Genomic DNA, 27,131 nt, shown 5'->3' on the forward strand with positions numbered 1-27,131 from the left:
CGCCTCCCCTCCCACCGCCGCGACGCTTACAAAGCCTCCTTGCCCCGTGACGTCACGGCGCTCGCGGAGGGCGGCATATCTGGGCCAATCAGCGGCCTGGGAGCGGGGCATGTGACCCTTGGCACCGGCCAGTGAGGGCTGCCTCCCGTTTCCCTTCCGCTATCCTGCCGGCGCACGCTGATGACGCGCAGGCGCGCGCCCAGGAGCGGGCCGTGGTGGGGAGGCATGCTGTGAAGCTGCCGGGGTCGCGGCGTTACCGGGCATCGCACCCCTCCCTCCGCAGCCGCCGCCATGTTCCGCCGTGCCCGCCTCAATGTGCGGCCCAATGTGCGACCCGCGGGCAGAGGTGCCGGCAGCGCGGCCGACCCGAAGCCTCAGGGTTCGGACTCCCCTGTGGCTGCCGGTGCAGAGGGTGCGGCGGGAGAGGCGACTGATCCCCCGCCGATCGCGCCGGAGGTGGAGAGGTGAGTCCCGCCGAGGCTCCCCAGGGTTGTGGGGGAGGATGGGATGGGCTGCGCCGCGGGGCTTCATCGGACTGGGCCGGTGCCACGGCGAATGGGACTGGCCTGGGGAGGTGGGGAGCGTGACCCATTCCTTTCCCATTCCCCTTCACAAGCCCTGTGGGATGTCGTGGGCGGCCGGCTCCCGAGTGACGTGTTGTCACGGCCGTTCACCTCCTGGCTTGTCCCTGCTATGGTTTGGAGTCGTCTTGTCTTGAAGACCTCCCAAAAGAGAGGTGCTGCGCTGCCCATCGGTCGGTGCCTTGTGATGGGGGGGGGGAGGGGGTGTGTGCTAAGAGGACAACGACTCCGTGGGTGTCTGACTCATTTGCAAGCTAAGCAAAAGGTGCATCGCCCTCCTGCACTTGCGCTGCACGTGCTGGAGATGATTTAGAAGTTAAGACTGCAAAGGAGGGGCCTGGTGTGGCCTGACAGTCAGTTTTTTTGCCCTGGCACTGCAGCAGCAGGGAGCTCTGGTTTGCTGTATACAGCGAAACAAAAGTATTTGCACTCCATAACTGAATGACTTCATTTTTGCATTCTGACAGCACTTTCTGTTTGTTTGGTTTTGTTTGAATTAACTTCTTCATGCCTTAGCAAGGGAGGACTTTCTTTTTTGATTGGACAGCTTCATAAGTGGTTTTAATTGCAGTGACAGTGCATCATGAGGATGCTTCTTGGACCAGTCCTGCAGGAGCTTGCTGTGGTGCATTAGTCCTGGCTGGCCTCTAAGCCTCACAGAACTGCTTGCTTCCCCCCCCCCCCCCCGGTGGAATAGGCCCAGAATGGGAAAAAAAACCACAAAAGAGGAAACTCATGAGTTGATGTAAAGGCAGCTTAATAATTAAATCAAAGCTGCACACACAAGCAAAGCAAAGTAAGGCATTCATTCCCCACTCCCCATCACAAGGCTGTCTCCAGGAGAGCAGGGCTTTGTATTTGTAGCTGTTCCTTGGGAGGACCAATGCCATCACTCCAAATGTCCTTCTTTCTTCCTTTCACTCCAAGCTTTACACTGAGTGCGGTGTCATGGTGTGGAATATCTCTGTGGTCAGGTGAGGTTGGCTGCCTTGGCTGTGCTTCCTTCAAGCTTCTTGTGCATCCCCACTCCATGTGCTGCTGGGGTGGTGTGAGAAAAGGCCTTGATGCTATGTAAGCAGTGGTCAGGTACAGCTGAAGCAGAGGTTGTGCTGTCAGCACTGATTTGGTCACAAACCTGAAACATGGCACCACATGAGCTACTGTGAAGAAACTTAACTCTGTCCCCACCAAAAGCAGTACAGAGCAGTTCTTCAGCACCCTTCCCTAGCCTGTTAATTGTTGGTTTGCAGGGAGCTCTGATGCACGTGTGGTTGCCAGGGGAAGACTATTTTGCCCTCTCCACCTCTTGCCCACTGACAGACACCCACATCAACCCTCTTGCACTCACTCTCCCTTCAGAACAACCTTCACACTTCTTCTAACTGCTTGGTTTTGCATCCTTCTTTTAGTTGAAACTTGACCTTTATCACCTACCACAGGGTCTTCTTACACTCTTCTGGGTTTTTTCTCCTGTGACTATAAATTCAGAGTAGGTATCAGAGTAGTTGCCATGACATGTCTTTCTGCTGCCTGTTATTGAACTCATACTTGACATGTTTTGTAGTTAAACTTGTTTTGCATTGTGCTGTATGGGTGCTCTTCTTCCAGTTCAATTTACAACACTTTTGTGTTAGATAGATCAGGTTACTGGATCATACATGATCCAGGTGGTGAGGGGCTTGGAGCACAAGCCCTGTGAGGAGAGACTGAGGGAGCTGGGGTTGCTTAGCCTGGAGAAGAGGAGACTCAGGGGAGACCTTCTTGCTGTCTACAACTACGTGAAGGGGGGTTCTAATCAGGCAGAGGTTGGTCTCTTCTCCCAGGCAACCAGTACCAGAACCAGTACCAGAAGAGGACACAGTCTCAGGCTGCACCAGGGGAGGTTTAGGCTGGAGGTGAGGAGGAAGCTTTACACAGAGGGAGTGATTGCCCATTGGAATGGGCTGCCTGAGGAGGTGGTGGGGTCACTGTCGCTGGGGGTGTTCAGGACGAGGCTTGACAGGATGCTTGGTTCCATGGTTTAGTTGATTAGGTGGTGCTGGATGATAGGTTGGACATGATGATCTTGAAGGTCTCTTCCAACCTGGTCTGGTCTATTCTATTCTATTCTATTCTATTCTATTCTATTCTATTCTATTCTATTCTATTCTATTCTATTCTATTCTTTTTTTCCTTAAATGAAGGTACAGTTGCTGGTTTTCAGTTTGTGGTCCTGCTGCTGATTATTCAGCAGATCTATGAGAGACTTTTGTGCTTGCAATTTAATGGGTGTTACAGTGCAGTCTTAATTGTGAGTTTCCAAAGTAGACTTCCTCCTGAAAGAGAAGAATATTCTAAGGCTCTGTTCACCTGGCTTGGAAAACAGACCTCTGCCATACAACTAGCAGGCTCTTAAAATAATTTCCTGGATAAATGTGGGAAATATCCCAGTGTACAAATCCAGTAAGCCACATTCTGGTGTTTTAAAGCAAACATAGAACAGTTAGATGAAGTCATGTTGAGTCTCTGCAGGTTGCCAGTGCAGTGAAATGTGTGGGATGTGGCTAGTAAAGAGGTTCTTTAGCTTAGGAAAGGTGAAGATGCTCTTCTAAGAAGAGACAGGTTGGACTACTGGGGTGCTGTGGTGTGTCCTACAGCTCAGCTGGAGGGAGAAGGTAGCATCCCACATAAGACTTCTGGGAGACTGTAAAGAAAACTTCTAGTCCTGGGAGCATGTAGAAAAGGCCCCCAGGTAAGAGCTGCTTCCTTCTTGTGCTTGTTTAGTCATGCTCAGTTCCACTGAATAGTTGTTTTTTAAAGATCTGGTTGCTTTTGAAGGTGTATAGCAGTCAAATAGGAGAGAGCAGGCCTAGGGGCTGATTGCAGAGTTGGCATCATTAGCTTCTTTGGGAGCTGTCTCTCTGGGTGATGTACTTTGAAGATTGGCCCATTGGGTGCCCCCTGAGATTTAGGAAGAGTGGATTTGAGGAAGGTCACACTGTTTGACTTTCTGAGTGCAGTCATTGGTGACATCCAGCACAATGTGTTTGTTGTGTGGTCTGTCAGAAAAGTAAAGCAGATGTCAAAATGTCCTGTCTATGCCTCCAGCCTAAGGTTTTCCTTTGCAGCCCCTCATGTGTGTATCTCCAGGGTCAGTTACTTTGTTTTGTTTCGTAGATGCTGGATGGGTTTTGCTCATTGTCAGGGAAGTAGAAATTCTCTGAGCTTAAGATAATTGCCTTTTTTAAAATACATTTTCTGCTAACTGTTCAGAAATCTGGTGTGGGGCTCCCTCATTAAACTCTTTACAAAACAGAGGATGTAGAGAATGAATGAAGAATTACCTTCCACTGACTTTTGCTGTATGAAAAACAGGGTGTTGAATGGGACTTGCATGGATCTCACTCGAAGCACACAGGCACCACATAGTGAGGCTACTGAGCTCCTCACTGAGGGACAGACTAGACTAGAATTAACCAGGTTGGAAGAGACCTTTGAGATAATCAAGTCCAAACTATCATCCAACACTATCTAATCAACTAAACCATGGCACCAAGTGCCTCATCCAGGCTCTTCCTAAACACCTCCAGTGATGGTGACCACCACCTCCCTGGGCAGCACATTCCAATGGCCAATCTCTCTTTCTATGAAGAACTTCTTCCTAACATCCAGCCTAAACCTCCCCTGGCACAGCCTGAGACTGTGTCCTCTTGTTCTGGTGCTGCTTGCCAGCGTGGACCAACCCCCACCTGGCTACAACCTCCCTTCAGGGAGTTGTAGACAGCAATAAGGTCTCCTCTGAGCCTCCTCTATTCCAGGCTAAGCAACCCCAGCTCCCTCAGTCTCTCCTCACAGGGCTGTGTTCCAAACCCCTCCCCAGCTTTGTTGCCCTTCTCTGGACACCTTCCAGCATCTCAACATCTTTCCTAAATTGAGGGGCCCAGAACTGGACAGGACTCAAGGTGTGGCCTAACCAGTGCTGAGCACAGGGCACAATGACTTCCCTGCTCCTGCTGGCCACACTGTTCCTGATCCAGGCCTGGATGCCATTGGCCTTCTTGGCTACCTGGCCACACTCTTGGCTCATGTTCAGCCTACTATCTACCATTACCCCCAAGTCCCTTTCTGCCTGGCTGCTCTCCAGCCACTCTGACCCCAGCCTGTAGCACTGCATGGCCAATGTGTAGAACCCAGCACTTGGATGTGTTCAGTCTCATGCCATGATGTTCTGTGCGGATAGACTCACAGCATTGGGCAGACCAGCCCAATAATAAAACCATCTTCTGAGTCACAGACAGTAGCTGGAGAGCATCTGGAAAAGTTAGTCTGTGTCTTTATGCTTTACTTGTATATTCCTTCAAAGGCATTTGCTTCTGACTCTTTCAGAAGATGGCTAAGTGAACCAGGGGTGTGGTTGCTCTCGGGGACAGAAACAAAGCTTAGCTCCAATGTAAAGATAGAAAAGCTTTTTCTGACTCAGTTATAACTCTGCTGCAGCCTTAACTGAGCAGCAGCCAAGGAGATGAGCAACAGAGGATGCTGCACATTTAAGAAGATAATGATAGTTGTCAAAGAGTCACAGAATGGCAGAGGTTGGAAGGGACTCTGCAGATTGAGTCCAACCCCTCTGCCAAGGCAGGATCACTTAGAGAAGGTCACAGAGAAACATATCCAGGTGGGTTTTGAATGCCTCTAGAGATGGAGACTCCACCACCTCTCTGGCCAGCCTGTGCCAGTGCTCTGTCACCTTTAAATCAAGAGAACCCTTTATCTTTTAGTTTGTGCCTGTTACCCCTTGTCGTACCACTGGGAACCTCTGAACCATCCTCCTGACACCCACTTTTTTAAGTATTGATCAGCATTTATGAGGTTCCCCCCCCCCCCCATCATATCACTGGGTGCCACTGAAAACATACTAGTCCCATCCTCCTGACACCCACCCTTTTCAGTATTGATCAGCATTTATGAGATCCCCCCTCATCATATCACTGGGTGCTACTGAAAATAGACTATTCCCACCCTCCTGACACACACTGTGTAAGTATTGATCAGCATTTATGAGATCCCCCCTCATCACATCACTGGGTGCCACTGAAAACAGGCTGGTCCCATCCTCCTGACACCCACTGTGTAAGTATTGATTAGCATTTATGAGATGCCCCCTCATCCTATCACTGGGTGCCACTGAAAACAGGCTGGTCCCATCCTCCTGACACCCACTGTGTAAGTATTGATTAGCATTTATGAGATGCCCCCTCATCCTATCACTGGGTGCCACTGAAAACAGTCTGGTCCCATCCACCTGACACCCACCCTTTTCAGTATTGATCAGCATTTATGAGATCCCCCCTCATCATCGTAACACTGGGTGCTACTGAAAATAGACTGGTCCCACCCTCCTGACACACACTGTGTAAGTATTGATCAGCATTTATGAGATGCCCCCTCATCATATCACTGGGTGCCACTGAAAATAGACTGGTCCCATCCTCCTGACACACACTGTGTAAGTATTGATCAGCATTTATGAGATCCCCCCTCATCATATCACTGGGTGCCACTGAAAATAGACTGGTCCCATCCTCCTGACACACACTGTGTAAGTATTGATCAGCATTTATGACATCCCCCCTCATCACATCACTGGGTGCCAATGAAAACAGTTTGGTCCCATCCTCCTGGCACCCACTTTTTTAAGTATTGATCAGCATTTATGAGATCCCCCCCATCATATAACTGGGTGCCACTGAAAACAGGCTGGTCCCATCCTCCTGACATGCACCCTTTTCAGTATTGATCAGCATTTATGAGATCCCCCTTCATCATCTTAACATTGGCTGCCACTGAAAACAGACTGGTCCCATCCTGCTGACACCCACCCTTTTCAGTATTGATCAGCATTTATGAGATTCCCCCTCATCATGTCACTGGGTACCACTGGAAACAGACTGGTCCCATCCTCCTGACACCCATCCTTTTCAGCATTGATCAGCATTTATGAGATCCCCCCTTATCATATCACTGGGTGCCACTGGAAACAGACTGGTCCCATCCTCCTGACACCCACCCTTGTCAGTATTGATCAGCATTTATGAGATCCCCCTTCATCATCTTAGCATTGGCTGCTGCTGAAAAGAGTCTGGTCCCATCCTCCTGACACCCACTTTTTAAAGTATTGATCAACCTTTATGAGATCCCCCTTCATCATCTTAACATTGGCTGCCACTGAAAACAGGCTGATCCCATCCTGCTGACACCCACCCTTTTCAGTATTGATCAGCATTTATGAGATCCCCCTTCATCATCTTAACATTGGCTGCCACTGAAAACAGGCTGATCCCATCCTGCTGACACCCACCCTTTTCAGTATTGATCAGCATTTATGAGATCCCCCCTCATCACATCACTGGGTCCCACTGAAAACAGTCTGGTCCCATCCACCTGACACCCACCCTTTTCAGTATTGATCAGCCTTTATGAGATCCCCCCTCATCACATCTCTGGGTGCCACTGAAAACAGTCTGGTCCCATCCTCCTGACACCCACTTTTTAAAGTATTGATCAGCCTTTATGAGATCCCACTTCATCATCTTAACTTTGGCTGCCACTGAAAACAGACTGATCCCATCCTGCTGACACCCACCCTTTTCAGTATTGATCAGCATTTATGAGATTCCCCCTCATCATGTCACAGGGAACCACTGGAAACAGACTGGTCCCATCTTCCTGACACCCACCCTTTTCAGTATTGATCAGCATTTATGAGATCCCCCCTCATCATCTTAACACTGGGTGCCACTGAAAACAGGGTGGTCCCATCCTCCTGACACCCACTGTGTAGGTATTGATTAGCATTTATGAGATGCCCCCTCATCCTATCACTGGGTGCCACTGAAAACAGTCTGGTCCCATCCACCTGACACCCACCCTTTTCAGTATTGATCAGCATTTATGAGATCCCCCCTCATCATCGTAACACTGGGTGCTACTGAAAATAGACTAGTCCCACCCTCCTGACACACACTGTGTAAGTATTGATCAGCATTTATGAGATCCCCCATTATCACATCACTGGGTGCCAATGAAGACAGTCTGGTCCCATCCTCCTTACACCCACCCTTTTCAGTATTGATCAGCATTTATGAGATCCCCCCTCATCATCTTAACACTGGTTGCTACTGAAAATAGACTAGTCCCACCCTCCTGACACACACTGTGTAAGTATTGATCAGCATTTATGAGATCCCCCCTCATCACATCACTGGGTGCCAATGAAAACAGGCTGGTCCCATCCTCCTTACACCCACCCTTTTATGTATTGATCAGCATTTATGAGATCCCCCTTCATCATCGTAACATTGGCTGCCACAGAAAACAGACTGGTCCCATCCTCCTGGCACCCACCTTTTTAAGTATTGATCAGCATTTATGAGATCCCCCCTTATCATGTCACTGGGTAGCACTGGAAACAGACTGGTCCCATCCTCCTGACACCCACCCTTTTCAGCATTGATCAGCATTTATGAGATCCCCCCTTATCAGATCACTGGGTGCCACTGGAAACAGACTGGTCCCATCCTCCTGACACCCACTTTTTAAAGTATTGATCAGCATTTATGAGATCCCCCCCATCATATAACTGGGTGCCACTGAAAACAGGCTGGTCCCAGCCTCCTGACACCAACCCTTTTCAGTATTGATCAGCATTTATGAGATCCCCCTTCATCATCTTAACATTGGCTGCCACTGTAAACAGACTGGTCCCATCCTGCTGACACCCACCCTTTTCAGTATTGATCAGCCTTTATAAGATCCCCCCCATCATATCACTTGGTGCCACTGAAAACAGTCTGGTCCCATCCTCCTGACGCCCACCCTTTTCAGTATTGATCAGCATTTATGAGATCCCCCCTCATTATTTCACTGGGTGCCATTTTAACATAGACTAGTCCCACCCTCCTGACACCTACTGTGTAAGTATTGATCAGCATTTATGAGATCCCCCCTCATCATATCACTGGGGGCCACTAAATAGACTAGTCCCATCCTCCTGACACACACTGTGTAAGTATTGGTCAGCATTTATGAGATCCCTCCTCATCATAACACTTGGTGCCACTGAACACAGACTGGTCCCATCCTCCTGACACCTACCCTTTCCAGTATTGATCAGCATTTATGAGATCCCCCCTCATCATTTCACTGGGTGCCATTAAACATAGACTAGTCCCACCCTCCTGACACCCACTGTGTAAGTATTGGTCAGCATTTATGAGATCCTCCTGCATCATATCACTGGGTGCCACTGAAAACAGTCTGGTCCCATCCTCCTGACACCCACCCTTGTCAGTATTGATCAGCATTTATGAGATCCCCCCTCATCATATCACTGGGGGCCACTAAAAATAGACTAGTCCCATCCTCCTGACACACACTGTGTAAGTATTGGTCAGCATTTATGAGATCCCTCCTCGTCATAACACTTGGTGCCACTGAACACAGACTGGTCCCATCCTCCTGACACCCACCCTTTCCAGTATTCATCATCATTTATGAGATCCCCCCTCATAATTTCACTGGGTGCCATTAAACAGAGACTAGTCCCATCCTCCTGACACACACTGTGTAAGTATTGGTCAGCATTTATGAGATCCTCCCCCATCATATCACTGGGTGCCACTGAAAACAGGCTGGTCCCATCCTCCTGACACTCACCCTTTTCAGTATTGATCAGCATTTATGAGATCCCCCCCATCATATCACTGGGTGCCACTGAAAACAGGCTGGTCCCATCCTTCTGACACTCACCCTTTTCAGTATTGATCAGCATTTATGAGATCCCCCCCATGATATCACTGGTTGCCACTGAAAACAGACTGGTCCCATCCTCCTTGCAGGCAAAGAGCAAGAGTGAAAGGGCTCCTTGGCTGGTTCAGAGATGGCATCCTGAATATTCATGGTTGTGCCCAATATAAAATGGAGCATAACACAATAATGCATTTTTACTCATCCTAATAACACTGCTCTGTTGGTGCTCTGTTTTGGCTAAGGAGAGGTACTGAGTCCTAGTGATACTCACTTTGGCCTAATGCTGCTTCTTTTTCTTTTCAAATTTCTCCTAGGTAAAACTCCCATAATTCTTATATCCTCTATAAATTTTGTTAAATCACATGTAAAATCACATATAAAATGAAAATTTGAGAATACAACAGGCTTCAGCCATTCATTCTTGCAACATAATACCTGAATTCCCCTCTTTTGTTTTTATAACCTAAAATGAAAATGTATTTTGTGCTGTCATTGATTTTGACTTCCCCTTTATCTATGTAAAATTACGACAAACTGGTGAGTTAACATATAAATCCATGTGAACATTTTCTCAAATCACACAGTAAATAAGCAATCATCACATTCAGTCTTAATTCAGATGTTTTTTTGGTACATTCTTCTCATTGTTGCTTTTGCTCTCAGATTATTATAACAGTCATTGTGGTCGGTGTTAGGTAGTTCTGGTGATTTCCAACTTCAAGGGAAATGCTGTTTTTTCATCTTCTTGATTCTTGTGCTGCTGTTGAGATGGTTGCAGTCCTGCATTGCTGGTATCACCAAAACTCTAGCTGTAAAATATGCCTCTTTTTTCTTTTCTTTTTTTTGATATATATAATCCTTAAAGCTATTATGAATACAAAGTAAGACCCCAAAAAACCCCATTCTATAATATACCTATAACAAACCCTTTACTTATGCTAATACCAAAAATCCTTACAAACTTAAAGAACTATGTTAAAATTAATCCATCAAATCAATGATCATCAATCAGGATGCTTGGTTGCATGGTTTAGTTGATTGGGTGGTGTTGGATGATAGGTTGGACATGATCTCGAAGGTCTCTTCCAACCTGGTTTATTCTATTCTATTCTAATGTCTAAAAAGAAATAAGAAAGTTGTTACATTAACTAAAGAACACTTTCTAAAATTAAAACCTGTTTACTACAATCCTTAACTAACTATATTCCCTCACCCGCCGGGACGCAGCCCAGGTCCCTGCCCTCCTGCGGGAGGGAGCCTGAAACCACGGGAAAAAACCCTTCCCGAACCAGGTCCCTCAAACCGAGCCCCCCCCCTAGAAAGCGGGAGGTCAGACCCGCGAGCAAAACCGCGCCACGGGCCCCCACAGTTCAAGCCCCCCCCCAGGAACCGACCGCGGGATACGAAAATCTCCCGACCGGGTCCCTCACCAGCGGGACACCGGGACGCAGCGCTGGTCGCCCGATCCCTAAGGACGACCAGCCTCCACAGCCCCTAGACCGTAGAAACAACGCTGCCCCCTCACAGCCGGAAAATTCTCAAGGGCTGTTACGACCACGGAATCCCTACCCACAGTGAAATTCCGGGACCCCGTAGCCAGGACCCCTACCCAGGCAAAACTCACCGAACGGCCTGGATCCTATGCATCACCTGATTGTAAGACTTATTACTCCATACATCACACCCACCGATTCTTCAGAAAAAAACCCAACTGCCTATCCACAATCCACAATATCCCAACAATCCTTGCCTTGGGGCTTGAAGAGACACAATCCTCCTTCCAACCCCAACTGCCCGTTCTCCCGAGATCAACAGGTTATCTACACCTAACCCCCCTCTATTTTCTTCTGTCCGTCATCTGCCCCTCTTCCAGAACTACCCTTATGTCCAACTGAGCTATCTCTCCCTGGTAAATTACGTCTTGAACTTGGTACGGGGTCCTGGCTACGGGGTCCCGAATTTCACTGTGGGGGGGGATTCCGTGGTCTTCACAGCCCTTGAGAGTTTTCAGGCTGTGAAGGGGCAGCGTTGTTTCTACGGTCTAGGGGCTGTGGAGGCTGGTCGTCCGTAGAGATCGGGCGACCAGCGCTGCGTCCCGGTGTCCCGCTGGTGAGGGACCCGGTCGGGAGATTTTCGTATCCCGCGGTCGGTTCCTGGCGGGGGTCTTGAACTGTGGGGGCCCGTGGCGCGGTTTTGCTCGCGGGTCTGACCTCCCGCTTTCTAGGGGGGGGGCTCGGTTTGAGGGACCTGGTTCGGGAAGGGTTTTTTCCCGTGGTTTCAGGCTCCCTCCCGCAGGAGGGCAGGGACCTGGGCTGCGTCCCGGCGGGTGAGGGTTTTTTTGCGGTTTGACTTTGCAAGGGATCGGCACAGTGGCGGGGGGGGGGTGGCGCTCGGTCGCAGGGAGCGAACTAGCGGCTCGGAGCCAGCGCTTCCAACTGCCGCCGCTCGGTTTTGATTGCCGGTCACTGATTAGCGATCGGGAGAATGGGACAAAAGAAAAGCAAGTCATCGGAACTCCCTCCCATTCCCATCCCAGAGAGCGCGTTAGGGATCGTATTACAGTATTGGGATGATGACGAGTTGAGAAATGGTTTCTCTTTTGATGATTGGATTTGCCAAGCTTTGAACCATCGTGTGAATTCTAAAGTGTTTTAGTAGGAAAGAAGCTGAACATGCTGCTGTCTGGATTAGGGCTTCACGCCCTACCCCTGTTCCCATATTTACATTAACAAGTGAGAATAAGGACAAAGACAAGGAAAAGGCAGATAGGCTGGCATGAGAAATTATGGGGAGAGGTAAAATCGGGAGGGGGCACCAGGAAATCAGAAGTGGCCTAATCAAGATCCTCAGTGGGACTATCAACAGCTTCAAGGGAGATTAAAGAAGCTGGGCCCAGAAATTTTGATAAAGCCTCTAGTGAGCATCAGAGGAAGCCTCCTACAGAGTGCATGGTAAGATTAAAGAGAAGTTTGCAGATGTATTCTGGAACAGATCCCAATTCTGCAGCTGGGGTGATACTTCTTAGGATGCAGTTTGTGACAAATCATGGGCAGATATTAGAAAGAAATTGGAAAAGATCGAGGATTGGCAAGACAGAAGTTTAGTGGAATTACTACATGAAGAGAAACAGAAGGCAAAAGTTAGAATGTTGGTAACTGCTGTAAGGCAAGGTCAGAAATCAAGCAGCCGCTCGGATTTCCGGGGTACTGTTGATTAGTAATAGTAAATGGAGTCCAGAAGATGATGAGTGATTGGATAAATAAAAAGAATGTCGATTGATGCCCTGTTTTAAATTTGCCTGACATGGACCAATCATTTCATCTTTTTGTAAGTACATCTAACCAAACAGCATATGGGGTGTTGACCCAGGACTGGACGGGAGTAAAAATCCTGTAGGGCATGGCTCCAAGTTATTAGATTCTGTAAGTAGGTGAGGGCCAATGGGCTTATCAGCAGCCCTTATTAGTAGGAGAGGCCCAGAAAGCAACTTTTTATTTTGTTCTGGTCTCAGATCCCACCTTTGGGATTCCTGATATATAGAAAATTAAAGCTGGGGGTAAAGCATTAATAAAAACTTGGAGAGGAGAGTTGCTAATTTCCCCCTGGGAAGGATCTTTTCTTGGTTTTGTTAACAACAGCTCCAGCTGTCCCTGCTGCCAAACAAGGGTGGACACATGCTTCATGAGCAAAAGGACCACTTCAGGAATGTGCCTCTGAACACCTCGGTCTGAGGGCTCTGGAGCCAGCGAGACAAACCCACCTTTTGAAACGTCTGACATTGTGTGACATTGAATCTGCATTGTAAGAAAACATGGAGGAAAGCCCCCATTTCATTCTGTGTATAAAACATCCTGGGACTTGATGTCATTGGGGATGGGTAAAGTGTAAATGTTGTAAGAAATGGTATTTGTTATAATCGAGGAGTATTTTATCCTGACTGAACTGGAAGAAGTCCAACCCTGTCCCCAGGTGTGGATAAATTCTCCTCCAACATTAGTAACGGTAAACAGGTTGAATTTGCAACTAGGCCTACTAAAACTTAGAAAAGTGATGGTAAATTTTTCTGCTGCACTGTGGTTATAAATGTGTGCTATTGTAGTTATGTAATGAGGTTTCCTGTGGGTTCAAAATTATCAAATGTAAATTTGCTTGTTGGAACATTGATCTATGTGGTTATGTGGCACCAAGTGCCATGTTCAAGGGGAGATTGGACGTGGCACTTGGTGCCATGATCTAGTTGTGAGGTCTGTTGGAACAGGTTGGACTTGATGATCCTTGGGGTCTCTTCCAACCTTAGTTACTGTGATACTGTGATACTGTGATGATTTGAAGTGATTAGGACAGAGGATTCATCTATGTTCTTTGTGTTAAAGTACCAGAAACTGTACTGGCTAGTGGGACCACAGAGACTGCAATGCAGACAGCCAACATGCAACCAGAGCTAAAGGACTGGTGGATCCACCCACTGAATGGACTGTGGTACCCCAAATGGAGGACATAAAGATGGTCATGAGATGAGTTCCAGTATCAGAATAGGATTGGTAATGGTCCTTGACTGAAAAGGGAAGGAGACATGGTCCGAGCAGGGCATTGGTGGGGATTGAAGGAGGCAAGACCGGGTAGACCTCTGTAATTGCCACGAGGAAGATCTAGAGCCATGGCTGTGGGCAGCAAGCCCATAGGCCATGTGAGTGGAGTTGCAAGTCAAACCAGACTCCTAAGTCCCAGGATTAACCACTCGGAGGGAGAAAGTTGTCACCCAGATATCCCATCCCCACTCCCTGTGTATGGTGCCTATTAAAGTAAAAGAGGAAATATTTTCAGGCAAGGAACATCAGTTGTTATTCCATTCCCTTTACCAGGAAGTTGAAATTGGAATCCTTTTGCTTGTTGTAGAATTGTTGCCAAGTTAGGTTATTATGGCTCAAGCCAAATGTAGTAGAAAGAAGGGGAGGGATTGTGAGAAATTGTGTTTAATATTTGGCTTTGGCAAGGGGAATTACTGGGGAGCCTGGGGTTCCATCGTTGGGCTGATCAGTTGGGGATGGTCTGTATTGTGTGGGGCATTGGGAGAGAAAGGTGAGGCGCCAACAGGTCTAAAGACTGGCCAGGTCAGAAGTGCTGGTTTTGTCTCAGTCCTGATGGAGAGGGGTGGGAGCGTGCTGGGGAATAGATGAATATGTACGTTGTAAGATATGAATATGTCTGTTGGCCATCTCTGTAAGTTCAACTCGTGTTGTTAGGGTGCGCCTCTAGCAAACTCGCTCTGTGCCCAGCACTGTGTTGCCTTTATTTTGTAATAAACTGGTTATAAATTTCAGCAGTGAGTTTGTTCCTCACAATCAGCATTTATGATATCCTCCCTCATCATATCACTGGGTACCACTGAAAGCAGACTGGTCCCATCCTCCTGGCACCCACCCTTTTAAGTATTGGTCAGCATTTATGAGATTCCCCCTCATCATATCACTGGGTACCACTGAAAACAGACTGGTCCCATCCTCCTGGCACCCACCCTTTTCAGTATTGATCAGCATTTTTGAGATCTCTCCTCAGGTCTCTCTTTCCCAGACTATTTTCCTTGGACTTTGAAAACTACTTCTTTGTAAAGGATGGGAAAAATACTTAAATGAGGAAGCTTTCCAGGGAAGCTAAAAGTTGATGTGTTAAGTGTGAGCAGTAGAGTAACATCAGCCCGTTTGACTGCTGAAGCTGTTTTGGAATCCACAGCTTACATGTCGTCTACTTGCTAACGTGTGATCATAGAATCACAGAGTGCTTTAGGCTGGAAGGGACCTTTAAAACTCATCTCGTTCCACCCTCCTGCATTCATCAGGGACATCTGGACCTAGAGCAGGTTGCTCTGAGCTCCATCCAACCTGACCTGGAATGTTGGCAGGGGTGGGGCTGCCTCTAGTGGAATGTTTGTCTTGATTGTAACAGGAATCACCAATTACTTGTTGCATGTAGGATAGGATAGGGTAGGATAGGGTAGGGTAGGGTAGGGTAGGGTAGGGTAGGGTAGGGTAGGGTAGGGTAGGGTAGGGTAGGGTAGAAGGAATAGAATAGAATAGAATTAACCAGGTTGGAAAAGACCTTTGAGATCATCAAGTCCAACCTGTCATCCAATACCATCTAATCAGCTAAACCATGGCATGAAGCACCCCATCCAGGCTCTTCCTAAACACCTCCAGTGATAGTGACTCCACTACCTCCCTGGGCAGTACATCCCAATGACCAATCCCTGTGTGAAGAACTTATTTTATTTAAGCAGTTTTCATACTTTACCTTTGTCATCTGGGTTATGTTTTACAAAGCAGTATTGTGTTCTGATGCTTGGTATTCTCAGCTGAAAGCAGAGAGCCTTCCAAAAAGATGGGGGCAGGGAGGAACATGTGAGTTGAGTGTTATTGGTCAGCAAACTTGTAACAGTAGCATTAATGAATAGTAATTAATATTATAAAGTAATCTATCAGTTGCTATAGCTGATTATGCTGAGGCAGTAAGTCGCAGCTTCATTGTGGTTCTGGTGTGGCTTTCTGCGTGTAACCACTTTCCTGCAGCACTCTCTTTATCCTGATTGGTACAGAGGTGTATCTTGAAGGTAAGAGTTACAAATCTTGTCACTGAAGTATTTCAGAATGCTGTCTTATGTTTTTCCACAGTGAGGACAAGGCTGATGGCTCAAATGATGCTGGAGAAGCTATCAAACCTGCAGAGGCGCCCTTCCAGAGGAGAAAGCGGATCTCCACCATGCCCAATCTTGCCAAACCCCGAGCTGCACCTTCATCTGCTCAGCATCCTGCATCAAAGCCACAGAGGGGAGCATCACAGGCTCCTGATGGCAGTGCTTCCCCGCAGAAGGACCCCTCTCCATCAGAAAAGAGTCATGCTGAAAGCCCCTTAAAGCCTCCCATGCTGCCTGAGAAGCAAACACCCTTGCCGCAAGTGCCACAGTTTTCCCCACTAAAAAAATCAGTGAGCAAAGAGCCAACTGCATGTGCAGCTGCTCAGAAGAATGAGGAAGGCTTGCAGAAGACTGTACCTGCCCCACTCAAGGAGAGACCAACACAGGAAAGATCAGGAACACAGGAGGAAAAGCTGCCTGTAAAACCTTCCCCTGTGAAAGAGAAACGAATGTGTTCTGACCGCGAAAGGATCCTCAAAGCTCGGAAGTTGAGAGAGATGCTTAAAGAAGAGCTGAAGAAAGAAAGGATGGTAGGGCCTCTGCCTTGAGCAGTGCTGCTCTGAGTAGGGCACAGACCTGTGATTCACCAGCCCTGCATTTTCTCTTTGCAGTTGTGTTTTCTGGTGGTCATCAGCTGCTTGCTGCTAACTGTCTGTGACAGTATGGTGACTCTGCAGGGGCTTAGTCTGATCATAAGCAGTGGTAGCACTCTGCTCCCTCCTAACACAGACTGCACCACTAATTGATCAGGCACACAGCTTTCCAATTTTATGTTCCACAGTGGAGAAGTGTGCTTTAATCAGCTTGGGATTTGGGGTTTCTTCTGTCTTTTCAGCTTGCTCATTGACTGAGTTCTGCAATTTTGAATAGTTACATAGTGCTAAGTACTGAATTTCTCTGAGAGGGTAAATCACTTAAGGGTCTGTGTGTCCCTCTCTGATGGAAGGACACTTTTAAGATAAGCTTAGTTCAGTTGTGGGGGGAAACAGCAAAACAAAGGAAAATACTAACTTGTGAAATGTAAAGTACTTCCAGGTTAAATTTATGGCTTGGCTTTTTCTTTTTATGATTAAAACAGATGAAACACAGACCTCCAATAATTGAAGGACGCTCTCCACCAGACCATTCTAAAATGACCATGAGAGACTTGATATACTACCTGCCAGAAAACAACCCCATGAAGTAAGTATGGCTCTCTTTCTCTCTCCTTAGCTTAAATGATTTTTTCCCCCCTCTTCCTACCAATTTAACAGTTGTGGAAAGGAAGATTCTTAAATCCAGAGAGTGTTGGCACAGATGCAGTATGGATGCAGTGGTTAACAGAAGCTTCTAGGTGTTTTCACATCTGCTGATTGTTCAAACAGAAATGAAAATGTACTTGTAAAAGCAGTGTAAAAGCATGAACTCGTGTCCCCACTGTTTATTTATCTCTGCACAAATGCAGAACAGTAAGAAAGAGTGATTTATTATTTTTCACTACCTGCTGTTACATTTATAGTGATGGCTGCTAGACATGCCTGTCAAATCTGATTGGATTACACGAAGCTAAGCATTTTTCCTTCCTAACTGCTGAAGTTCAGAGCACACTGCAAAACTCATGAGGTCTCTCCATCCCTGCTGGATCAATGTGGCTGCTACTCAGTAGCAAGGCCGAGTGAGGACCCCAGAGCTGCTCATGCAGAACCCTCACAGCTCTCTCCACAAACAGAGCAGGGCCCCCAGCTGCCAAAACCAGTTACATAAACATCAAGTGCAGCTGTCCAGGGGGTGGTCTTCCTCTCACTAGCAGATAAGCTTTCTGTTACTGTCTCTTATCACTTCCTTGGTGATGTTTGTGTGCTTTCATGGTTATCAGTTTCCTTGTTATTTTTTTTTTTTTTGTAGCAGGGAGAAGCCCTTGAGGAGATAATGGTGAACCAGGTGTCCTATCTTCTGTGTTCTTAAAACAGATTGCTGCCTGAAATATTTTTCGTCCTTGATTATACAGAATAACCACAACAAAACTTGTTATTCCCTGGTGGTTGTTCGTTAGCCTCAAGTGCTCTGTGCTTCTTTGTCCATTATCCACTAAAAGCAGGGGTTTTTTAAAATGAAGCAGAAAGGTATCTGTACAAATGTTCGTCTCTACCTTTTTTTCTTTTAAACTCTAGGTCCTCACTGGCAGAAGAAAAGAGAACAGAAAGAAATTCTGCACCAAGTCAAATGAAAGAGTAAGTCTCGGTGATGGAAATGCTTACAGTCAAAAAGTTTACATGCTCTTGGTAAAAAAAGCACCCAAAGAATCATAGAATTGTTTTGGTTGGAAGAGATCTTTCAGGTCATGGAGTCCAACCATTGAGCTACCACCACCAGGGCTCTTAAACTGTCCCAAAGTGCCATGTCTGCATGTTTTTTGAACACTTAGAGGGGTGCCGACTCCGCTGCCTCCCTGGGTAGCCTGTTCCAATGCCTGACCACTCTTGCAGGAAAGAAATCTTTCCTAATGTCCAACCTAAATCTACCCTGGAATAACTTGAGGCCATTTTCACTCGTTCCTTCACTAGGGAGATGAGACTGACCCTCACCTCACTCCAGCCTTCTTTCAGGGAGTTGTGGAATCCCAGAAGGTCTCCCCTCACTCTCCTTTTCTCCAGGCTGAACATACCCAGGTTCCTCAGCTGCTTGTCACAGGACTTGTTCTCCAGACCTTTCATCAGTTTTGTTGCCCTTCTCTGGATATGCTACAGCACCTCAATGTCTTTCTTGTGGTGAGGGGCCCAAAACTGAACCTGGTATACAAGGTGCAGTCTCACCAGTGCTCAGTAGAGTCGGGGACAATCTCTGTCCCAGCCCTGCTGGCCACACTATTGCAGATCCAAGCCAGGATGCTCTTAGCCTTCTTGGCCATCTGGACACACTGCTGGCTTGTATACAGTTGGCTGTCAACCAGCACTCCCAGGTCCTGGGCAGCTTTTAGTCACCCTGCCCCAAGCCTGAAGCACTTCAGGGATCTGTGACCCAAGTGCATTTCTGTTGGTCTGATAGTCTTGCTGCTTTTTTGTAGGGAGAAGTCCTAACTCCTACCTGACTGTTCTCAGTTGCTCCTGTGGCTGCTAACCCATCAATAACCCTTGCAGTCCTCACTGTCATGTGTTGAATGGCTCAGCACTGGGTTGCATTGCTGGGTGGTCTGTTAAATTGTTGGTAATTCAAAACACTAACTAAATCAGTGTTACTTTCTTTTCTCTGGTCTTTTAAAATTGTAGACAGGAAGAGAAAAGTGCTCCTGATCGTGAAGAAGATGATGAAAAGCAAGAAGCAGAGAATGAGGAGGAGAGTCAGGATGGTCCACTTCTTGTTCCTCGTGTGAAAGTAGCAGAAGATGGTTCCATTATTCTGGATGAAGAAAGGTAACGAATTCTGTGCCTGCCTCAGGGACAGTACTGCTGCTTAGCTTGTGAACAGGGAGCAGCTGCTTTGGCTGAGGACAAACCTGAGTGTATTTACGTGCTGAGATCTGAGCTATCCAACTCAGGAAAGTACAAAATACAAACAGCAGTTATCTGCCTCTTCGCTACAAGAAACGTTTTCTTTTTGTTGAGGACTTAGAGAGGAAGATGTCTTATTTTGTCACAGTGAGTGAACAGTGAATGCCTGCCATATATTCTCTTCAGCTAACTTGTTTGATTCTCACAGATGCATCCCTGCTTGCAGTTAGTCAGATATTGGTGTGGTTTGCTCCAGCTTTGTATCGTCCCTGTTGCTGCTTCCTGCAGCTGCCAGCGTTCCCAGTAGCTTTGTTTAAAATACAGCTTTATAAGGAATTTTATTTTCAGGTTATTGCAAATGTGTTTACATTTTCAGGGTGTTCAAAATGTGTCTAAAATTAAAAACGACCAGCATGAGATCTAGGCCAAGGTGCAAGGCATTTTTAGGCCTGGTAAAGAAATTTTGTAGTATCCTAAAAGGGTATGGAAAGACTCTTGTGATTTTGCAAATAATTTTTTCTTGAATGTTAAAATGGCTGGTTTTTTACTTAAAAAATATTTATTTAAAAGATATTTAATCATATCTCTGTACTATCTCTTACAATGAAGGGAAAATGAACAATTTACTTGCATAAGCTGGGTAAGGTAACGATGTCTTGCTGCATTCTTCCATTGTACTGTGTTCATTCAACCTGATGACACACTACAAACTCTGACTTCTGGCAGGAAGGGAAAAAAATCTGAATGGCTGTCTTGAAAACATCTGCTGTGTGTTTTGTTAGCAGCATCTTCAGATGTCTCTTTCTGTGTTGGCTTTTCCAGTTTAACTGTGGAAGTTCTAAGGACAAAAGGCCCACGTGTGGTTGAAGAAAACGATCCCATCTTTGAGCGTGGCTCCACAACTACGTATTCCAGCTTCAGGAAAAGTTTTTACACAAAACCATGGTCAAATAAAGGTGAATGCATTTTTAGTTTCGTGTTTTGAGTTTGCAGAAAAATACAGGCTTCTTTTCCCCGCTTTGTGCTTTGCACCCAACAGTTTCTTCTTCCAGTGCAGTGAGTGGATCCTGTTGTGCGTGAGGAAAAAAAATCTCAACCCCCCAGACTCTTAGAACAAACAGAGCTCTGATGTTTAGTGTGAAAATGGCCATGTTTAAAATCCTTACAGTATGCAGGCTACTTGTGATTTTGTTTCTTTCCTGGGTGTTCAGATGCTGTGAAAATGCCAGTCAGCTTTATCAGAAAGTGTGATTCTGATGTACAGATGCTTGAGCTCTGTATGGAGCAGTTTGCATTTCTCAGCAGCTTCTTTACTTGGTTCTCCCAACATGGCCAGGAATGAATCATGCAAAGCATCCTTGTGTGTGCTGATCTCAGTGCACATTGAGTCACCATCCCTGGAGGTGTTCAAGAGGGGATTGGATGTGGCACTTGGTGCCATGGTTTAGTGGTCATGAGGTCTTGGGTGACAGGTTGGACTTGATCTTTGAGGCCTCTTCCAACCTTATTGATTCTATGATTCTGTGAACTCCTTTCAGGGGGATGTAGAGGGCAGTGAGGTCTCCCCTCAGCCTCCTCTCAACAACCCTAGTTGCCTCAGCCATTCCTTATAAGAGTTGTATTCAAGGCTTTTCATCAGCTTAGTTACTCTTCTTTGGACTTGCTCCAGCACCTAAATGTCCTTATAGTGAGGGGCCCAAAATTGAACCCAGTATTCAAGGTGTGGTCTCACCGGTGCTCAGTACAGGGAGACAGTCCTTGTCCTGGTCCTGCTGGCCATCAAGCATGGATGCTGGTGGCCTTCTTGAACATATCACTGGCTCATATTCAGCCAGCCCTCAATCAACACCTCCATGTCTTCCTCCTCAGAGCAGCTCTACAGCCACTCTTCCCCAAGCCTGTAACATTGCATGGAGTTGTTGTGGCCCAAGTGCAGCACTTGACATTTGAGCTTAATGAATCTCATAATACTGGCCCTGGGGGACACCACTTTTATCTGGCCACCAGCTGGATTTAACTCAATTCACCACCACTCTCTGGGCCCAGCCATCCAGTCAGTTTTTCACCCAAGATACTGTGTCCCTGTCCAAGCCATGAGCAGCCAGTTTCTCCAGGAGGGTGCTGTGGGATAATGTGTCAGAGGCCTCACTAAAGTCAAGGTAGATAACATCAACAACCTTTCCCTCATGCATCAGGCAGGTCACCTTGTCATAGAAGGAGATCAGATTGGTCAAATGAGATTTGCCCTCCTTAAACCCCTGTTGACTGGAACAAATCATCTTCTTGTCCCATGCATGATACATGATGTCACTCAAGATGATCTGCTCCATGCCTTTCCCTGGCACTGAGGACAGGCTGACAAGGCTGTAGTTCCCTGGATCCTCCTTTGAGCCAATTTTCAGATGGGCATCACATTTGCTAACTTTCAGCCCCCTAGGACCTCACTGGTTTGCAAGGACTGCTGAAAAATGATGAGGTCGCTTCTCCCAGGCCCTTTAGCATCCCCTCCCAGAGACTTGTGTGAGTCTAAACTGTGTAGCCCATCACAAACCATTTCTCCTTGAAGCATGGGGGCCTCATTCCCTTCCCTTTCCCTGCTCAGGGGGCTGAGTACCCAGAGAACCACTACTCTTGCTACTAAAGACCAAGGCAAAGAAGTCATTGAGTAACTCAGCTTTTTCCTCATCCCTTGTCACAATGCTTCTTCCTGCATCCATCAAAGGATGAAGATTCTCCTTAGTGCTCACTCTGCTGTTGTTCCCTGTGGCAGTTTGAGCTGGGTGCCCCCCTGGTGTGTTCACTTCCTGTGTCCAGAAGTCCAGCCCAGAGGGATGGACACAGGACATTGTGTGTATTTCCTACCATGATTCTTTGCACCACTATAAGATCCAGTGCGGGGTCTGGCACCTTCTCTTTCCTTCCTCCTCCGCCAGCCGGTAACTGGGGGAGATGTCTGCTGGCTTTGGGCCTGGCGAGGCCCAAGGCCACGGGGGGATGGGCAGTCTCAGGCCTGGCCAGCTGAGACTAGCCCAGCAGAGGGAGGGGGAAGAAGGAGCCCTGGGGGTCGTGGGTGTACCCTCAGGTGGGGATGGGATGGCTCTGGGTTTGCTCTGGGATCTTTGTCACTGCGCTTTGGGTTCTCTGTTTGGGTTCACTGCTTTCTATTGAAACTTTCATCACTTTTGCAATCCGTTTGTCTGAGTGTTTTATTCCTGCCCGTGGTGGGGAGAGGGGGCTGCCTCAACCCAGCACATTCCCTCAGCTACTCCTCACAAGACCTCTGCTCCAGATCTTTCACCAGCTTCATTGCCCTTCTCTGGACCTGCTCCAGCCTCTCAATGTCCTTCCTGGGGTGAGGGGCCCAAAACTAAGCCCAGTAGTCAGTATTCACTGTTCACTGGTGCTCGGTAGAGTGGGACAATGTCTCTCCCATTCCTGCTGGCCACACTATGGCTGATCCAAATCTGGACGCTGGTGGCTTTCTTGGCCACCTGAGCCCACTGCTAGCTCATCTTCTTCTGTCTGTTTGACCAGCACTCCCAGGTCCTCCTTCACTAGGGAGCATTCCAGCCACTCTGCCCCAAGTCTGGACCCTTCATGGGGTGGTTGTGACCCAGGTGCAGGACCCAGCACTGGGCCTTCTTGAACCTCAGCCCTTTGGCCTCAGCCCAACAATCCAGGTCCTGCAGAGCCTTCCTACCTTCAAGCACATCACCCACTCCCGCTCAATTTGGTGTCATCTGCAAACTAACTGTGGGTGCCCACAGTCCTCTCATCCAGATCATTCATAAAGGTATTAAAGAGAGCTGCCACCAAGACAGAGCCCTGAGGAACATCAGTTGTGACCAGCTACCAACTGGATTTAACTTGTGTTCACCACAACGCTCTGGGCTCAGGTGTCCAGCTTTTTACCCAGTGAAGATTACACCTATTTAAGCCATGAGCTGCCAGCTTCTCTAAGAGAAGGTTGTAGGTCAAAATTAGTAGCAATGAACTTTGACAATTTGGGATTCTCCAGCTTTACAAAACATGTTTCACATTCTGCAGTCCCACAACAGATTAGACAGTTCCTCTGTTTACAGCTCGTTCAGAAAATGCTATCAGAGGTAATTGGGATTATAACCTACATATTCCAGCTCAGATAGACTTGTAGCCATAGTAGATAAAGTTGTTAACCTCCTTGCATTAAGTGGGAGAGCTGTTCTTTTAGATAGCAAGGATGGTTAACTGAAGGCTTAAATGTGTCTGTCTTCTTTTTTACCTCCAGAAACAGACATGTTCTTTTTAGCTATCAGTATGGTAGGAACAGACTTCTCCCTGATTGGACGGCTGTTTCCTCACAGAGCCAGAGCAGAGATCAAGGTAAAAAGGTTAAAGCAACCTCTAAAATTTCTGTTTGCACTTTCCTGTTGCTCATTTGCTGTTCTTATGCCTCTTCTATTAGTACTGGTAATTTTCATGCTAATTGGTTCTGCAGCTAATTGGTTCAATCGTTTTTTTTTTAATGCCTGTTTTCACCAGGTAGTATCTGAAACATGCTGGGTTGAGTTCTGATCAACATATCTCCACTAGGTCTAGCATACCTAGACACAATTTGTCTCATATTTTATTCCAGTTAAAATACTGCTAATAAACATCAGTGGATGTTTGGTGAAGGGTCTTCTATGATGCCTCTTCTGTAGTATCCAGCTGGGAAAACCTTTGACATTTCAAACACTGCTTAGATTGGAAGTAAGGACCAAAAGTATTGAAATTAATGAATCTTCTAACAATACAAAATATGACTGGTGATACCTATTGATGACTGTGTGAGCCAGCTCAGGCAGGATGCAGGAACCTGGGTGGAGGCACACAAGGCAGGGGGTAGGGTGGAACAGGCCATGCAAAGCTTGGTCTCTGCTAGAGAGCAAAGAAAGCTTCCAAACACTGCTTTCACCAGTTCACAGGGATTCTTGCAGGCAGCATTTGCCATAGTGCATAGAACTTCCCCCACAGCATGGGGGGGGGAATCACATGCACATTCAGTAAGGTGCCTCTGAGTCTGTGGGATACCTACATTATCTGAATCCTGATGTTCTTGCTCACCACACAAGAACAGAAAACAATTGGCATGATATCTGTGTTTATAAGACCCTCCAGCTGCCTCTCACATGAGTCCTCTTCCCCAGTATTCTTTTATCCTCCCACACTGACAGATTTGTGAGCCTGTTTTTAACGTGCTTTAGCTTCTAGAAAAATGTCCTGCCTTGAAAAAAAGCTTACCTTGATCTGCCACTTTGTGCAATGTGTTGCTGCATTTGTTGCTTACTGAAAGAGGCAAATATCCCTTTGCTTTTAGAACAAGTTCAAACGTGAGGAAAAAGCGAATGGATGGAGGATAGACAAAGCTTTCAGTAAGTACACCCTACAGTGAGTCACTAAATGGTGCTCATCTGTTTTCATGGTGATTGTTGTGCTTTGCCTTGCTTGCATTAATTGCAACAAAAAGGTTTTTCTTGCAGCTGTGTTCAGAAGCTGAGGGATATTAGGCTGTAGGTTTAATTTCTTACCTTTTCTGTGTATCTGATAGGGAAGAGTGATATAAACTTTATGTATTTAGTTGATGATTTTTTTTTTTCTGATCTGTGGGCATTCCTAGCACAGCTACTGCTTTGAGAACCTTTGAAGATTTTTGTGTGGTTTGAATGAGCTACAGAAGTCCTAGAGCAGCATGTTAACAGGTTATTTGTGCCATGGTAGAATTAGCCTGCAGCCTTCTTGCTATTCATCCTTCAAAATCAAGCCGCCACAGTCCACCTATGTTCACTCTAGCCCCTGCTCAAGTGGCACAGAAAGCATATTCAGAGAGAATTCTCAGTTTAAATTTGTATAACCTTTGCTTTTCAATGCCATAACATGTACAACTGAAACATGGGAAGAATATGAATTTTGTGATCTCTGACCTTTCCTTGCTTTAATCTGACAGAAGAGAAGCGGCCCTTTGATTTTGAGTTCTTTGCCCAGCTGCTTGAGAAGGTCCTAGCAGATGAAGAGAAGAGAAAGCAAAAGGCTGTTAAAAGCCAGAAGCCAAAGGAAAAGAAGCCATCAAGGCCTCGAAAGAAGCTAAAAGGTACTTGCTAAGAATGCTTGAGATAGCATTTCAGAGCAGTGGTCAAGAATCATGAATTGTTTCAGCTGGAAAAGACTCTTAAGGTCACTGAGTCCAACCATCACCCCCACACCACCATGGCCATTCAACCACAGAATCATAAAATCATATAATCATAAAATGTATTGGGTTGGAAGGGATGCAAAGGTCATCCAGTCCAACCCCCCTGCTGTAAACAGGGACAGCCCTACCTATATCAGGTTTGTTAGATCCTCATCAACTTCACCTTGACTGTTTCCAGGGATGGGACTTGCGGCACCTTCTTGGGCAACTTGTTCTGGTATTTCACCACCTTCACAGTAAAGTACTTCTTACTAAGGTCCAATCTAAGTCTAGCCTGCCCTAGTTTCAAACCATTGTTCCATGTCCTAGTGGTACAACCCTTGTACCTCTCCCAGCCTTGCTGTAGGACTCCCTCAGTTACTGAAAGGCCACTGAAAGGGCTCCCTGCAGCCTTCTCTTCTCCAGGCTGAACAGCCCCAACTCTGTCCACTTGTCTTCATAGCAAACACAGCCTGCTCCAGCTTTCTGGGCATTTTTGTGGCCCTCCTCTATACCTTATCCGTCAAGTCCATGTCCTTGTGCTTAGGGCCACAGTCCTCCAGGTGAGGTCTCACCAGAGCAGAGTGGCAGAATCACTTCTCTCAACCTGCTGGCCATGCTTTCAATGCAGCCCAGGAGCTGCAAGTGCCCCAAATCAACCATGCTGGTCTCTTCCCTTCCTTGCCTGATTTCCTACACCTGGGGATCATCGAGAGTTCTTGCACTCTATGGAAAGCATACTGGATCCAAAAGTGACTCTGTAACCTGCTAACAGTATAGGAACAAGAACATTTACTCTGCATTGGCTTCACATCCTATATTGACTTTATCCTGGTGGAGTGTTGTCCCATGTACTGAATGTGTTTTGTCTTTAGTGCTGATGTCTGCTGAAGTTTATCTGACTTAGCAGGCGTCTCGTGGACATGCTCATGTGCCTGGCAGTGATAAATGAATTCACAATTCACAGTGATGTGTGAATTCACAAGGTGTTACTTGTGGAAATGTCTGTGATTTATGGCTCCTAATATTCCACCAGTCTGTTCACCAGGAGCTCTTCTTGTCTCTCAGCAGTGAAAAATGCCAACACAGAAGTTGCTGATGAACAAAGTGATCTTGAGGAGGCCAGAATTTCTGATGCAGAAGCAGATGCTGTGATGGCTGAGAAGGAAAATGAGGAATCTTTGGGCATTTCTGAAGAAGCAGGAGAACAGATTGCATCAGAGCCAGCATTAGCAAAAAGGAAGAGAAAGAGAAAGGGAAAAGATGATGCTGAAGAGGAAGTGGAGAGTCTTTCAGATGAAATGGCTGTCCCTTCAAAGATTGCTGATAAAGAGAAATCCTTTAAGAAAAGTGAGAGTCAGAAGTACTCACTTTTAAATGTTCAAATGTATATAAAGACATACAGACTCCCAGCATGA

At 46.7% G+C, this 27,131-nt stretch overlaps 1 protein-coding gene across 1 annotated transcript; it reads left to right on the forward strand.

Annotated features, from left to right (window-relative positions):
* The first annotated feature begins 274 nt into the window (after window positions 1-274).
* BDP1 (B double prime 1, subunit of RNA polymerase III transcription initiation factor IIIB) lies at window positions 275-27,131 on the forward strand. Its single transcript, XM_054178721.1, has 10 exons — window positions 275-464; window positions 16,034-16,586; window positions 17,135-17,238; window positions 18,207-18,266; window positions 19,302-19,445; window positions 20,346-20,479; window positions 23,791-23,885; window positions 24,862-24,916; window positions 25,489-25,632; window positions 26,782-27,131. The coding sequence occupies exons 1-10, from the start codon at window positions 292-294 to the stop codon at window positions 27,129-27,131; spliced, it is 1,812 nt and encodes a 603-aa protein (XP_054034696.1). The 5' UTR covers window positions 275-291.

The sequence above is a fragment of the Dryobates pubescens genome, chromosome Z (assembly GCF_014839835.1).
Source record: "Dryobates pubescens isolate bDryPub1 chromosome Z, bDryPub1.pri, whole genome shotgun sequence".
NCBI classification, from domain to species: Eukaryota; Metazoa; Chordata; class Aves; order Piciformes; family Picidae; genus Dryobates; species Dryobates pubescens.